The sequence below is a fragment of the Lynx rufus genome, unplaced genomic scaffold (genome assembly GCF_022079265.1).
Source record: "Lynx rufus isolate CCGP_SWC_20201006 ecotype Redwood Valley unplaced genomic scaffold, mLynRuf1.p SCAF_16, whole genome shotgun sequence".
Lineage (NCBI taxonomy): Eukaryota > Metazoa > Chordata > Mammalia > Carnivora > Felidae > Lynx > Lynx rufus.
The window spans coordinates 4,004,684-4,020,864 of NW_025814830.1; the positions used below are offsets into that span (position 1 = coordinate 4,004,684).

Sequence of the window (16,181 nt, forward strand, 5' to 3'; positions counted from 1 at the left end):
GTGAAACTGCCTTCTTCCATCCATATTTATTGAGCGTTTACTGTAACACTACCTCCATCTGACCTATTAAACAGTTGCTCATTTGTTTATTAATCTCATCCTCTGCCACTAGAATGTGAGCTTCCTCAGGTCAAGGGCCTCGTTTGTTTCCTTTGCTGCTGTATCCCCAGTGGTTAGCACATATTAGGAGTTCGGTGAGTGATTATTGAGTGAGTGAATGAACTTAGTACTTGCGGACTACATAGCCAGTGATCAGTAAACATTAACCGTTATCTTTCACTTATATGTGAAATGGGCCCGAGTCAACCTCTCCACTTTTATTCACTTACAGGTCTCTTCTAAGATGGAGTTTCCAGCCCAGGGAATCTGAAGGCCAGACTGTGACCCCATTAAGGTACCATCCCCTCAGGGACAGGCCCCCTTATAGCTTATTCCCCACCAACAACCTGCTCCTGTTCCGCCTCCTCTGTGTTGCTGCTGTCAGACTTCACTCCCAGGAGGAAAGTTATCATGGATGTGACAGGGTCACTGGATTAGGTGCTTGCCCCATCCTAGAGGCCATCTTTAGCCAAGGGCACTTGGCACGGAGGGAAAACTCCACTTAAGGCAAAACCACTTAACACTGTAAAGCCAGAAAAACCCCAAAAAACAAAAAAACTGCCAAGTCTTAGGGGTGCCTGGGTGGCTCAGTCGGTTAAGTGTCTGACTCTTGATTTCAGCTCAGGTCGTGATCTCACAGTTTGCGAGTTCGTGCCCCGTGTCGGACTCTGTGCTGACAGCAGGGAGCCTGCTTAGATTCTCTCTCTCTCCTTCTCTCTCTGCCCTTCCCCTGCTCATGTGCGTGCATGCTGTCTCTCTCAGAATAAATAAATTAAAAAACAAAACAAAACTAAAGTCTTAGTTTGCTAGTCAGATGAGGCCAGACTATGCTGCATTAGCAGCAGCCCCCATATCTTAGTGGCTGAACCCAAATTCAAGTTTCTCACGGATACAAAGCCTGGAACCACTCTTCAGGGTAGCCGCCCTCCAGGCCATTTTGATCTTGTGGCTCCAACGTCACCAGAAGGGCTTCAGGTGTGCAGTGGCCTGAAGCGAGAAGAGGAGGTGACTCCTCTAGCTTACCAAAAATGCTCACCCATATTTATCCCTTCGAGAAGAGAGATCTGTCCATTCAGATGTCAACCAGGACAACAAATTAAGTGCCACAACCAACCTACAGGTTTCCTTAAAAGACACTTGGCAACAGGGGCGCCTGGGTGGCGCAGTCGGTTAGGCGTCCGACTTCAGCCAGGTCACGATCTCGCGGTCTGTGAGTTCGAGCCCCGCGTCAGGCTCTGGGCTGATGGCTCGGAGCCTGGAGCCTGTTTCCGATGCTGTGTCTCCCTCTCTCTCTGCCCCTCCCCCGTTCATGCTCTGTTTCTCTCTGTCCCCAAAAAAATAAATAAAAAACGTTGGAAAAAAAAAAAAAGACACTTGGCAACAGCCTTTGCGGTCTGACATCGTACACAGCTCCTTGGTGGGAGTTGAAGGAAGGGCAGTTTTCTGCCACAGTGTGGTTTCTGCTCTTCTGCAGACCAAGGGGAAGCACAACCCTCGTCTCCTCTGGCTGCGATTTCTTTCCTGAGCTCTTTGGACGGCCTGTGATTTTCAAGGGCAAGCACTAGACGTCCATAAGTCAGCACCAAGTGGAAATGGAGAAACCTGGGAGGCGCAGAACTTCCGGAAAGGGAAGGGGCAGAAGAGAAGGACTGACAACTGGAATGTAAATTGGATACGGGGCATGATCCGGTCATAAGAGCCACTAACATAAAAGGCTTTCCGGGGGCCAGGCCCTGTTCTCAGCGCTTGATATAAATGTATTCATTTAGGCCCCAGCACCTACTCTAGCGGTCAAAAAAAGTACCGTTAGAAGCTGCATTTTACCATTGGGCAGACTGGGGCACAGAGAGGGTAAGTAACATGCCCAGCATGTAGCGGATATGGAACCGAAATCCAGGAGCCTGGAGCCAGAGCCAGACTTTAAGGACTCTCCTGTTTACAGGTGCAACAGACACCAAGCTGTACGGTGAATACAGGAAAAGGGGTTTGATCAGACTGACCCAGACACAAAAAGATAGTTATGGCATGATCTCACTTCTAGGTGGAATCTAAGAAAAAAAAAAGCCAAACTCCTAGTAACAGAGAGTAGAATGGTGGTTACCAGAGGCTGTGGGGAAAAAGATATTGATCACAGGGGACAAACTTTCAGGGCATCTGGCTGGCTTCAGTTGGAAAAGCAGACGACTCTTGATCGCAGGGTCGTGAGTTCGAGCCCCACGTTGGGCGTGGGGCCTACTTTTAAAAGAAAGTGTTGGGGAGGGGACAAACTCAGTTATGATTAACAAATTCTGGAGACTATAGCGACTGTAGTCAATAATTATCAAATACCTGCAATTTGCTAAGAAAGTGGATCTCAAGGGTCCTCACCACCCACACAAAAATAGTGGCAGCTATGGGCAGTCACGGTATGTTAATCAGGCGGTTGTGGTAACCATTCCACAATGCGGACAAATTGCAGCACATTGTGTGGTACGGCTTACATATGTCCAATTTTTATTTGTCAAAAATAAAAGAGGAGAGAACTTTCTCTTGCGAGGTGACATGAAGTCACGAGCAAACTTACTTTGGCTTGTGTTTCCGTAGCCAGTTGGTAATCAGTACTGTATGCCAAGTCTTAGAATAAAGGGCGAAGGAAATAATCTTACTTTCTTTTGCTATTTGAGATTTATAAATAGGGACACCTGGGTGGCTCAGTCGGTTAAGCCTCCGACTTCGCTCAGGTCATGATCTCCCGGTCCGGTCCATGAGTCCGAGCCCCACCTCGGGCTCTGTGCTAAGAGATCAGAGCCTGGAGCCTGCTTGGGATTCTGTGTCTCCCTCCCTCTCTGCCCCTCCCCCGCTTGTGCTCTGCCTCTGTTTCTAAAATTAAACATTTTTTAAAAAGTTTAAACTATATTAATAAATAAGTAAAGAAATAAAATATATCTCCTTAAAAAATAAGTAAAATAAAATATATCTACTTGAGGGGCACCTGGCTGGCTCAGTTGGTAGAGCACGTGACTCTTAATCTCGAGGTCATGAGTTCGAGTCTCGTGTGGTGTAGGGTTTACTTAAAATAAGAAAAAAAAAAACAATAAATTAAAAAAAAAGTAAAATATATCTACTTGAAGTACCCATAGCACTGGCATCCTTGTTGATTTTCTCTTCTTCGCTTAACTAGTTTAATCCTGTTTTTATGGGTTGACTTGTGTCCCTCAGAATTCCATCATGTGGAAACCCTGACCCTGAGTACCTCAGAATGTGGCCGTATTTGGAGATAGGGCCTTTAAAGAGGTAATTAAGTTAAAATGGGGTTGTTAGGGTAGGCCAGCCGGGGTCTGAATGTTTGTGTCCCCCTCCCCCAAAACGCATATTTTGAAATGCTAATGCCCAATGTGATGGTATTAGGGAGGGGAGCCTTTGGGGAGGATGGTAGGTCATGAGGGTAAAGCCGTCACTAATGGGATCAGTATTCTTTTGAAGGAGACCCCAGATAGCTCCCTAGCCCCTTCCACCATGTGGGGACTGAGGAAAAATTGTCAGTCTGGACCCCCAAAGGCCTTCACCAGAATTCAACCATGGTGGCATTTTGACCTCGGACCTCCTAGTCTCCAGAACTCTGAGAAATAAGTTTCTGTTTTTCATAAGCCGCGCAGTCTGTCATGTTTCAATATCGCAGCCCAAACAGACCAAAGCGGGGCCCTAATCCCATATGACTGGTTCCTTACAAGAAGAGATTGGAACGCAGTCAGGGGGACGGCCATGTGAACACAGAAGGCAGCCATCTGTGAGCCAAGGAGAGAGGCCCCAGAAGAAACCGGCCTTGCTCACACCTTGATCTCCGACTTCTGGCCTCCAGAGTTCTGAGGAAATAAATTCTGTGGTTCAAACCCCCTAGGCAGTGGTGTTTGGGTACAGCAGCCCGAGCAGACGAATACACCTGCCGTGTCCTCCTTTTTTTTTTTTTTTTTTTAATTAAAAATTTTTTTTTTCAACGTTTATTTATTTTTGGGACAGAGAGAGACAGAGCATGAACGGGGGAGGGGCAGAGAGAGAGGGAGACACAGAATCGGAAACAGGCTCCAGGCTCTGAGCCATCAGCCCAGAGCCTGACGCGGGGCTCGAACTCACGGACCGCGAGATCGTGACCTGGTTGAAGTCGGACGCTTAACCGACTGTGCCACCCAGGCGCCCCGCGTGTCCTCCTTTTTAATAGGCTCTGTGTGTAGCTTTGGTTTTGATTTTTACAAGTGTTAGGAAATATCCCAGAGACACACAAAGCCTAAAGGATAATGTCAACACCTGTGTCTCACTAAGTCAGGCTAAGACAGGCTGTTTGCAGTAGCAGATGCTACGGTCCTCGGGGCTTAATGCAACGTATATTTATTCACTGATCGTGAGATTCCAGCATGGACCCGACAGCCCTCCTTCATCCTGTAGCTATGCCAGGGGAGTGATGCGGCCTCCGGGGCCATGCGTGCTGAGAAGGGGTGGATGGAGGGGGTCCTCTGGCTCTTAACTGCCTCAGCTGGGAATTGACTTCCACTCACACGCCATTAACCAGGATTAGTTATGTGGCCCCGGTGTAACCGCAGGGGACCCCCGGGAAGGGTAGGGGAGCACGTGGATATTTGGTGAGCATTCACGGTCTCTCCCAAACCGATTGTGTGTTTCAAGAAACAAACATCGGAAGTCCAGGGGAAGACCCTCAGTGCTTCAGTGACCTGAGCGGGTCTGCGTAACTTTCATGGACTCCAAGGAATTCCCGTATCTTCTGTGAAACCTGCAGTTTCGCATTGCATTTTTCTGCTTTTGACCTGCCCGGGGCCATTAGGGGAGAGATGAGTGGCTAGAAGCTGGATGCAGTGGGGGAGGAGGGGGATTTGTTTTAGAAGTGGCCACTTCCTGGGGAAGCGCCCAACTCTTGGTTTCGGCTCAGGTCATGATCTCACGGTTCGTGAGATCAAGCCCCGCGTCAGGCTCTGCGCTGGTAGCACAGAGTCTGCTTGGGATTCTCTCTCTCCCTCTCTCTCTGCCCCTTCCCCATTCTCTCTCTAAATAAATAAATACGTTAAAAAAAAAAATAGAATAAGTGGCCACTTCCTAAGAGAGTATATTCCAACGTAGTAACTTTTCTCCCTTTTGCAATGTTGTCACCATGGGGAGCGCAGATGAACTACTCACTGGCAGTGGGTGAAGTTTTGCTTTCAACTCCCTGTTCCCTCCGCCACCTTTTGTTTTCTAGCATGATCACCTTCTGTCCAAACTGTGGCAAAAATATCGAAGCGACATTCAAATTCTGCCCCTACTGTGGGAAACCTTTGCCTGTGGAGGAGCATGAAGGGTGCCAGACCTTTGTCAGACCGCTTACGTCATCCTTCCGAGGTAAGAACCAGCCCTTTGAGGGGTGACGAGTGCATGTGTGCATGCATCGGGGGAGGAAGGCCGGAAACCTTTGCAGCCTGTCTGACCTGGCATTGATCCTGGGGCTGCCCAGGACTCAGACTCTGTCTACACTCAGTTTCCTGGCATCTGATCGGCCTCTGGGTTTTCAGGTTGACAACTCAGGGGGTGCCTGGCTGGCTTGGTCCGTGGAGCATCTGGCTCTTGATTGCGGCTCATGGTTAGCAGGATCAAGCCCCACGTCCAGCTCTGTGCTAACAGGGCAGAGCCTGCTTGGGACCCTCTCTCCCCCTCTCTTTCTCTGCCCCTGCCCTGCTCGCGCACAGTGCATTCTCTCTCTCAAAATAAACAAACACAAGAAAATAAAAGAGAGGAGGAAAAAAATAAAACGAAGGGATAGTTTGCTTAGGTATTTAGGTGACCGAAGAAGCGAGGTTTGGCTCTGGGGATCGGCGGGAAGAGAGCGGTTGAATGTGCCCTCAGGGTTTTCCAGTTTAGGGTTCCCTGGAAAAGGCCTTTGTAATTTCAGTCTGCATCCTGTCTTCCTTTCTCCAGGCTCAAAGAGAAAGAGGAACACCAGTTCTGAAAGCTCTTCCAAGAAAGTGAGATGGTCTAGCACTGTCACCTCTTCCTCGTCATCCGTCTTCTCTGATGGTGACAGTTCTGGGTCTGAAGATACCTTGAGACCCTGTGAGAGACCCAAAGGTGAGAGTTGGGGTCAACCTGGCCTGACTAGACGGGGAAGAGGTGGGTCACCGGACGGTATTTGGGGCATCCTTCCCCTGCCCGGGCATCCCCTACCCCGCCTAGACCCTCATCGCAGCATCCCTAGCCTCCGGTCCGTCTACACACAGCCAGAGCCGCCCCTGTTCCCACCTGTGCATAGCCTCCTGCCTCCTATCGCCCCTCCAGCCCCAACTCTTCATCCTGGCATCGAGGGGCAGCTCTCTAGGAAGCCTTTCCTGAGCACCACAGGCTAGATCGAGGCTGCCTCGTCTCCCTCTCTTTGCCCTCTTAGCCCCCAGTGCCAGTGACACCCTCATTGGAGCACATGTCTCCTCCAGGCCCCGTGGCCCTTTCTGCCTCACTTGCTAGACTGAGAGTCCTGTGTGGGCAGGGACCAGGTAGACTCACGTGCATAAGCCTGGAGCCGGCCGACGAGCCTGGGAGTCTTGAGGACCGTGTACCCTCTCCTTCCTAGTGGGCCCTTGGATCTAAAGTCACAGCCCCCAGTGCCTCCCCTCTGTCCCTTGTTGTCTCCAGGCCCCTCTGCCTCTTGCCATTCGACGCCCTGGGTGGATGGTGGGTGGGAAGAATGGAGTAGATAATATCTCTTCTTGTGTCGTTGTCTCTCTCCTCACCATTGCCCCCCATTCTCTTGCCAGTCTGGGAGCCTCTCAAGGGCAGGGCCTCTGTCTAACAAATTTCTGCCTCTTTATATTCAGCACAGGGTGGCCAGGTCCTGTTTCAGGATATTTGTGGTCGAATGTCTGGAAGGTCTTTTTTCCCCTCAGTAAACTTCTCTTCATCCAACAAGACCCAACTCAAACATCCCCTCCTCCAGGAAGCCTCTCTTGACTTCTCTAGGCGGTATCAGTTTCTCTCTCTCATCCCTCTGTATTGTCCTGTTACGGACTCAGTTCTGACCGACGGTGTCCAGATGAGACTCCCCCACCAAATTAGGGGCTCCTGAGGGAAGGGCCCAGGTCTGACTCGTGTCCGGGTCCCCAGCTTTGTCGCACAAGGGCCTGACTCATGAAAGGTCCCAGGAAGCATTTGTTGAAAGAACAAATGAACAAATGAACCCTATGATGAGCATTGTCCCATTACCCATCCAACTTGTCTCTCCTGTTGCTGCTTTTTCCTTATTCTGACTATCTTCCTGCAGGGTCCTGGAGCAGACCCCCAACCCCCAAAAGCAGCCCACAGGCAACCAGGCAAAGCCCTCAGACCCTGAAGCGGAGCCGGGTGACAACCTCGCTTGAGGCTTTGCCCACAGGGACGGTGGTGACAGACAAGAATGGGCGACACTGGAAACTGGGATCCCTCCAGACCAGGGACAGCCAGGGCATTCTCTATAAAGGTATGCTGTCCACTGGCCGGCGGGTTCTGGGTCTGGCAGGGGCATCTCTGAGTCAGGGCAAGGGGTGGGGACCCCCTTTCCGAGAATGGAAATGAAAGCCATATCCCAGCTGCCCACCTGCCTCTAGACAGCTTTCTCTTAGACTTGGGATTGCAAACCTACCCACCTGCAGGAGCTGGGCAGGTAGAGTAAGCGTGTTCAGGAGGCTAAAAGGTGATGGGGACATCTGGGGACCGTGGCCAACTGGGAATTCTGTGCCCTGTGTAACAAGGCACCCCCCTCCCGTTCCATGTCCACCTCTGTCATATGGGAGCGCAGACCCAGTGAGGGTGAATGATGAGGACGATGATGAGTGTTCTATCAACCCTGCAGAGATAGCATGGAACCCCCCCCCCCCCAAAAAAAAACAATTTGGTTCGATTGTTAAGAGTGACACAGACCAAGAGAATGCAAAAGGCTAATTGCTTGAGAGCGGCTCTGAACCTCTCTGAACCAGGAAGGAAAGGTGCCTGATCGGGGTTTTTGTTTGGTTAAAGGGTGAGGCCCGGGCGAGGGTTCCCCGCACAGGGGCCAGGGCCTCATGTGATTCGCCTCTCCCACCAGCACCACAGAAGGGAGCCCCTGGCTTTCTTATCAGCCTGCCCAGATGTGGAGCGGGGAGCGGAAGAGGCAGGGCCGGGCTTGGAAGCTGGCAGTAGTCAAAGGTTAAAAAAAGAAGTCCAGGGCGCCCTGGTGGCTCAGTCAGTTAAGCGTCTGACTCTTGATTTCAGTTCAGGTCATGATTGCACAGTCATGAGATTGAGCCCTGTGTCGGGCTCCACTCTGGGCGAGGAGCCTGCTTTAAGATTCTCTCTCTCCCTCTGCCCCTTTCCCCTGCTCATGCACTCTCTCTCGCTCGCTCTCAAAAAAAAAAAAGGAAGTCAGATACCTTGTTACAATGAAGAAAACAAAAACTGTGCACTGATTGGTATTAATCAACCTAATGTTTACTGAGTGCCTATTCAAGGCCGCGCCGTGTTCCAAGTGCTTTATATGATTTTGGGGGTGGGGGGTGTTGTTATTTTGTCAAATGAGGTTGACCTTTCATCAAAATGACGATTTTAAAGTCTACTATTAAGTGAGTTGTAGTCCATTCATCATGCTACACAGCCATCATGTGTATCTAGTTCCAGAACATTCCCATCACCCCTAATGGAAGCCCTGTACCAAAGCACCCACTCCCCACACCCCTCCTCCCAGCCTCAGGCAACCACTAATCTGCTCTGTCTGTCTGGGTTTCTCTGTTCTGGATATTTCTGATAAATGCAGTGATACACTACATCATGGCCTTTTGTGTCTATATGCTGTCCCTCAGCGTGATGTTTTCAAGGTCCATCCACATCGTAGCACGTGTCAGAACTTCATTCTGCCTTGCGCCTGAATAGTATTCCAGGGTGTGCACATACCACATCTGGTTTCTTCATGTTATGGATCGGTGCACGTGTGCATTGTTTCCACACTTGGCCCTGGTGACTAGTGCTGCTGTGAGCATCTGCGCACACGTTTTCACATGGACGTGTGTTTGCTTCGTACTTGCTAACTCATAATGGATGTCAGCACTGTCGCTGCCCCATTTCCTAGATGAGCAAGCAGGCTCCGATGCTCAGCACAGAGCCTGACGCAGGGCTTGAGCTCATGAACCATGAGATTAGGACCTGAGCCAAAGTCAAGAGTCAGAAGCTTAACTGACTGAGCCCCCCAGGCACCCCGAGAATTGCAATTTTTAGTACAGCAGCTGACACTCTTAGCTCACTGTGGGCCCCGCTCTAAGTTCATCACACCAATCAGCTCATCTTTTTTTTTTTAATTTTATTTTTAATTTTTAAAAATGTACCTCCAAATTAGCATATAGTGCAACAGTGATTTCAGGAGTAGGTTCCTTGATGCCCCTTCCCCATTTAGCCCATCCCCCCCTCCCACAACCTCTCCAGGAACCCTCAGTTTGTTCTCCAGATTTATGAGTCTCTTCTGTTTTGTCCCCCTCCCTGTTTTTATATTATTTTTGCTTCCCTTCCCTTATGTTCGTCTGTTTTGTCTTGTAAAGTCCTCCTATGAGTGAAGTCATACGATATTTGTCTTTCTCTGACTAATTTCACTTAGCATAATATCCTCCACTTCCATCCACGTAGTTGCAAATGGCAAGATTTCATTCTTTTTGATTGCTGAGTAATACTCCATTGTATATATATACCACATCTTTATCCATTCATCCATCGATGGACATTAGGGCTCTTTCCATACTTTGGCTATTGTTGATAGTGCTGCTATAAACATGGGGTGCATGTGTCCCTTCGAAACGGCACACCTGTATCCTGTGGATAAATGCCTAGTTGTGCAGTTGCTGGGTCGTAGGGTAGTTCTATTTTTAGTTTTTTGAGGAAACTCCATACTGTTTTCCAGAGTAGCTGCACCAGCTTGCATTTCCCCCCCCCCTTTTTTTTGAGAGACAGAGAATGATGGAGGGACAAAGAGAGAGGTGGACAGAGGATCTGAAGCAGGCTCTGCACTGACAGCAGAGAGCCCAATGTGGGGTTCGAACTCATGAACCATGAGATCATGACCTGAGCCAAAGTCAGACGCACAACTGACTGAGCCGCCTAGGCACCCCCCCCAATCTTATTCCCTTATTCATACAGCCCTATGAGTGGCCACCCTTTTCCTTTGTCAGTTCCTGAGTTCTAACGTCACCCTCCCCATCTCCCTGGAACAATTTGGGAGAACCAGTATCGGGTCACCACATAAATCCCCGCAGCTGCTCACGGCGCTGTGCTTGTGAAAAGTAGCCTGGGCTCAAGTTCAGGACTACCCTCTGGGTCTGTGCCCTTGTGGACGGAGATTTGGGGCTTGTGTCAGTTTTCTGTGGCCACCGTAACAATTACCACAAACTTAGTGGCTTGAGACAGCACTCATTTGTTCTCTTACAGGCGTGGAGGTCAGAAGTCCAAAATCAGTCTCACGAGTCTTTTGGAGGCTCTGGGGGTGGAGAGGGGCCTGTTTCCTTGCATTTTCGGGCTTCTAGAGGCGCCCGTGTTCCTGGGCTCATAGCCCTTCCTTCAGCTTCAAGGTGTATCAAGCTCCTCTCTGCTTCCATCACGCCCATGCCTTCCCCCGCTTTCTCTAGTTATACCTTCCCTAACCCCCTTCTCTGTAAGAACTCTTGTGGGGCGCCTGGGTGGCTCAGTCGGTTCGTTCTGGTTATGCTGGATCCCAGACCAACTTTCTTGCTCCAGGTGCAACATCTGGCAGCTGGGAGCTTCCACCTGTTTGCCTGCTATGCTCTTGTCTGCATGCTCTCCATGTATCAGGTCTGCATCAGGCAGGGGTCTCCCCACGTCCCAGAGTCTGGAGCCCTGGATTGATAGCCTGGCTCTGCAGGGGCCAGTGGCCAAGCTCATTGCCCTTCCTGGGCCCCTGTGGGCTCCCCTCTATAATGGGAATCGCCAGCTGGCTCTGCGGGCTGTTGGCATGAGGGCCACATAGATGAGCTCAAGAGAAAAAGCCCCTCATAATCTGCCGAGTAGTGCCTGAGATCGCACTGAAATTGCCAACTGTCCCTGCCTGCTTCTGAGCGTCAGGAGCATACGTGTCACCCGTCTGTGTGGGAACTCTGTGAGCTGGGTACTGTTAGCATGCCTGAGAGGTGCCACAGCCAGCTCCAGACACCCGTTGGTGATCTCCCCAAGCCCCCTTCTCACAGGTGGAAAGGACCCCCCTTTCCCCAGAGATCTGAGCCCCCCCCCCCCACATTTCCCTCTCTTAGGCTTGGCTCGGGTCACCCTCGGTCCTGGGTTCTGTAAACCCTGGACTCCCCCCCTGCTCTGGCTGGAGCTTCATGAGGGCAAGGATGGCTTCTGGGTAACTGTCACCTCCCTTATTTCCACACCTTGGACAGCACCAATCTGGCTGAGCAAGGGGCAGCAAGGACTTGAAAGGGTGGAGGAGGGCACAGAGAGCCTCGGGAATGGACAACAGTGTGTTGGTTTATGGGCCCCAGATGATGTTGAGCACTCGTGATGAGCCTGGCTTGGTGCCGGGCTCCGGGGCTGAGTGGGTTCTCTGAGCGGTGCATGTGAAGGATGCAGCTAGCTTCAAATGTATGGTATGCGCTCAGCTACTGCCGTGCTCATTCCTGCTGGGCCACCTGAGCCCTTGTATCCAATCCTGGGGACGGGCTTCATCACTCCTATTTCACAGGCATGGGAATGGAGGCCCAGAGAAGTCTAGCACCTCCCGTAGAGTCACACAGAGAGTTGATTGCCCTGCGAGTAGCCTCTCTTGGCCTCTCTGACCCGCAGTTCTCCTCTCCTCCGGCAGGTGGCACTAACAACAATGGCGGCAGCAGCAGTAATCATAACATAGTAGACCTTCCGGGGCTGTCCTGAGACCGTTAAAGGGAGACCGTGCGTGTAAAGCCGACACTTAGCACGGGGTTTATCCTTGAGCAGCATGGGACAAGCAGGCAGGGTGTTTATGAGGAAGAGAGGAGGAAGGATGTGGATGGTGCCCCCACCCCCCCACCCCCCAGCGATAGGCTCAGATGGCCCCATGGGGACTCGGGAGCGGAAGTGGTCGTTCAGCACGGTTCCATGTTGAGCCGGCAGGGCTAGATCAGCCATTGGATCTGGGCAGCCCCGGGATTGCAGCTCAGAGGACCCCGAGGGGCAGAAGTCAACCTGTGACGGCACTTCCCCGGGTGGGGATGGGGCTGGGACAAGGCTTCATCCGTCCCATGGTACTCACCCATATGTGTCGACAAATGCAAATATCTGGTGTATTGGGGATCCCCAGGACCACCCCCCCAGGCTCAGGTATTCACAAGGAGGACCCACAGGCCTCGGCACATAGTTGGGCCACAATGCATTTCAGCAAAAGAACACAGAGCACAGTCAAGGGAGGGGAAAGGCCCACGGAGTGACATCTGAGGGGAGACCAGCACAATCTTCTGAGAGTCCCTTCCCCAGGGGCTCCCGGAGGATGCACAAAGAAGTGTGATAACACACGTGAAGTGTTGTCTACCAGGGACGCTCCTGAGAGACCCAGCACCCAGTTTTTTTTTTTCTTCATATGTATTTATTTTTGATAGAGAGCATGAGCAAGGGAGGGGCAGAGAGACAGAGGATCTGAAGCAGGCTCTGCGCTGACAGCAGTGAGCCTGATGTGGGGGCTTAAACTCACAAATCACGAGATCATGACCTGAGCTAAACTCAGACGCTCAACCAACTGAGCCACCCAGGCATCTCATACCTCAGGTTTTTATTGGTAGCTGGTCACTTAGGCACACTCTGCCTGGAACGTACCAACGTTCTAGACTCCCAGAAGGAAAGCAGATGTTCAGCATAATAGCTTGGGCACAGGGGGCCCCTCTGCTTGGTTCAGTGATGCTGGAACCCTCCTGAAATCCAAGTATCCAGACACCAGCCATGGACCACCCTTGCAAGCAAGCCTTTCCAAGACAGAAGTCAGGCCTGCTTGGTAATAACCCTTTTTGTGTAGCTGAATATTAGCAGAGAGAAAGGAGAAAAAAAAAGAACTTTTCCAAGACCTAGGAAGGAACAGGTCTTGAAAGCCAAGAATGCACTTGACAAGTGGAAGTGTTGCTTGCTCTTCACTGAGAAGTTTCAGGACTATGACTTTCACTTTCCCTGGTGATCATAACCTTGTTCGTTTTGTCCACCCACAGCCGAGCCTGTCTCCACCTTCACCTGCAAGTCAAGTCCGCAGAAACAAAGATTCTCACTTAAACTAGTGAGTGTCCCTGGGGGGCAGTCACAAGGGGAGGGCCTGGGGCTTGGGCACCACTGACCTCCAAGCCCCCTCTGAGGGCTGGCACAGGCAGGAGAGCTCCACCTTAGCCTGCAGGGGGCAGTGGGACCTTGGGTGGGGCACATCTCCCTCCAGCCTCAGGTTCTTTATCACAGGGGACCCGGGAAGCTGCAGTCAAGTTCTCCCTGAGCCCTGGTTCCGGTGCTGTTGGGCTGTGCAGTCTGGAGGGGCTGAGTGTCCTCACCCTTGCAGTGAAGCCACTAGTACCCACATTGTGTGGCCCACTTGCCCACTACCTGTCTGCCTCATAGCATGTATTTGTTGAGCACCCACTGTATTTCACTGTGCCAGATGTTGGAGTCCATCAGAGAAGCAATCTGATGGGGTCCTTGCACTGAGGAGTCCGTGAAATCTGATAAAAGGGTATCGTCTTGGTTAGTAGCCTCGTCTTCTCTGAAAGCTGGGATTGTAGGTGACTTTTATTGTCTTCCCTTCATTTATTCAGATTTTCTCACCCTTACCCCCCCCCCCGCCCCCCCCAGAATACTGTGGCAGCCAGTCCGGGTGCCTTCCCCTGGCCCTAGACAGAGACTGTGTGAGTGGTTCAGAGCGAGGACTCCGGAGCCAGGCTCACAGATGAGTAATAGCCCCTGTTCGTCAAGAGCCTGTTCCATGCCTGACCCTGGGTTAAGAGTCTCACAAGCAAGCCTGTGAGCTGGTTACTCTGTTTCCCCATTTAATAGGTGAGATAATGGGGACTCATCACTGGCCCAGGGGCAACCAGCATGCAAGTTGCTTTCTTCACTGCTGTATCTCCAATGCCAGTAGAGTACTCAGCACATAATAGGTGCTCTGTAGAAAGAATGAATGAATGGCAGAGCTGAGCTTTGAACCTAGCTCTTTAGCCCTGTGCTCTTAAGAACCCAGCTGTACTAGTTGTGTTTAATTAAAATACTCAGTTTGCATTGTAGAAAAAATGATCCGATATTATTAATGGCTTCAGCAAAGGTAATAGTTTACTTTATTCACGTAAAAGTCTGGGGCAGTAGTCCAGGGCTATCACTGTGGTTCCATGAACAGGGGAGCCCACTTTCTCTCTCGTTACTCCAACATGGGCGGCTCCACATGGGCTGAGATGGCTGCCTCAGCTCCCACCATCTCCTCTGCATTCCAGCCAACTGGAACAGAAGCGAAAAGGGAGAGCCTGCCCAGCCCTTTGAGGGCATAACCTGAAAGTTGCCCACATCTCTTCTGCTTACATCTCCATTGGCCAGAACTTGGTCACATGGTCATTCCTCACTGCCAGGGAGGCTGGGAAATGTTGTTTTTAGCTGAAGGCCACATGTCTAGGGAAACTTGTGGATCCTATCATAAAAGAAATCTGGGCAATGGAAATGACATGTTCACATGCAGCACCCTAGGGGATTTGGTTCTGAAGTGGGGGACTTGGTGATGGTTGTGCTGGCACTAACCTGGGGTGATACCTGGCCAGTAATGTCCTTGAAGCCCTTGTCTAAGAGCTTGCATTGTGACACCTTTCCCCCTGCCGTTCCCGACTAGGATGCCAAGGATGGGCGCTTGTTCATTGAGCAGAACTTCTTCCAGCGGGCGGCCAAGCCTTTGCAAGGTATTCTGCAGGGAAATGGACAAGGGGGAGAGAACGGTGAATTCTTGGTCAGAGCAACTAACTTCCCCCTGAAGGTGTGGGAAGGGGCCCAGTTGCGCCCCATCACCCCTTGGGCCTTGGGCCTCAGAGGACAGACACCGTGGGCCTGGAGAGCCTAGTGTTGAATTATCAGAAGTACCACGGCCAGTTGCTCAACGTAGTCATTACTTAAAATCGATCACATCAGCCTACAATCAACTAAATTGTATTAAGAACAGTAGTAAATATTCAGATACTCAGAACTCATCACTTCCTAATTACTTGTCTACATTGTCTGTGACCTATACTCTCGGGGTTGTTTACAGCCATTGTGCCTGCTCGGTGAAAACACCGCGCGATGGCGTGCTGGCATCCCTTCCAGCCACACATTCTGTCACGACAGATCAGTGGCCCGAAATCGGCCACGGTGGGAAGTGTTTACACCACGCAAGTTGGCAAACACTGCAGCTCAGGGCTGTCCCCCCCCCCTGGCCAGCACACCCCTGGATCTGTATCACCCAACTGAGATGCTGGAAGGTGGGCAGGCATCCAACGATGCCAGGACCAGCGGAGACGTTTCCTGATCTTACTAGTCACACGTGTGAATCCAGAGGTTACTCTGTTGTTCTGAGGCCTCCCGCTCCAGATTTGTATGTGCTTTCCGCCTCGTTCACCCCCTGTCACCCGCAGATACAGACGACAGCCCGAGGTCAGCGATGCCCACCCTGTCCCCACCCTGCTGTCACCCACTCGCAGAGGTGGTGTCTCTGGCTGGGAGTACTGTCTCTGCTTCCGCTCTGAGAACGGGCTGCGGGCCCGGGACCAGGTGGACTCTAACTTCTCAGTTCCCTGCCTCCCACAGTGCACAAGTGGAAGAAGCTGAACTCGACCCCCCTCCTGGCCATCCCCACCTGTGTCGGTTTTGGCATTCACCAGGACAGGTACAGGTGAGTCACTTCACGTGCCAGCCACCTCACTGGTCCTGTTCTTTCTCTCCCCGTCACGTGACCAGGCATGGCTGGGACCCCCGGAGCCAGTGGCCAGCCAGTTGCTTCTTTCTCCACAGCGTTGAGCCACGCTGATCCCCTACCAATCAGGAACCCTTGATCTTGCCCAGGACCGGGACCTTGTGGCCACCCAGCCACGGTCCCTCCTTGGTGGCCTGGATTC

At 51.4% G+C, this 16,181-nt stretch overlaps 1 protein-coding gene and 1 non-coding gene across 8 annotated transcripts in view; both read left to right on the forward strand.

The window, feature by feature from the left end:
- VRK3 (VRK serine/threonine kinase 3) overlaps positions 1-16,181 on the forward strand; it is a 33,087-nt gene that overhangs the window by 735 nt on the left and 16,171 nt on the right. For 4 of the 7 annotated variants that reach the window (XM_047077577.1, XM_047077582.1, XM_047077583.1 and 1 more), the window contains exons 2-9: positions 332-394; positions 3,298-3,372; positions 5,324-5,463; positions 6,037-6,186; positions 7,370-7,564; positions 13,284-13,348; positions 14,927-14,993; positions 15,874-15,958. In XM_047077577.1, the coding sequence (XP_046933533.1) occupies positions 3,338-3,372; positions 5,324-5,463; positions 6,037-6,186; positions 7,370-7,564; positions 13,284-13,348; positions 14,927-14,993; positions 15,874-15,958 (737 nt within the window). In that variant the 5' untranslated portion in view covers positions 332-394; positions 3,298-3,337. The remainder of the gene's footprint in view (positions 1-331; positions 395-3,297; positions 3,373-5,323; positions 5,464-6,036; positions 6,187-7,369; positions 7,565-13,283; positions 13,349-14,926; positions 14,994-15,873; positions 15,959-16,181) is intronic. The other 3 variants (XM_047077579.1, XM_047077578.1, XM_047077581.1) reach the window with 2 other exon arrangements.
- TRNAK-CUU (transfer RNA lysine (anticodon CUU)) lies at positions 3,067-3,141 on the forward strand. Its single transcript has one exon. It is a non-coding gene; the product is annotated as a tRNA-Lys (tRNA).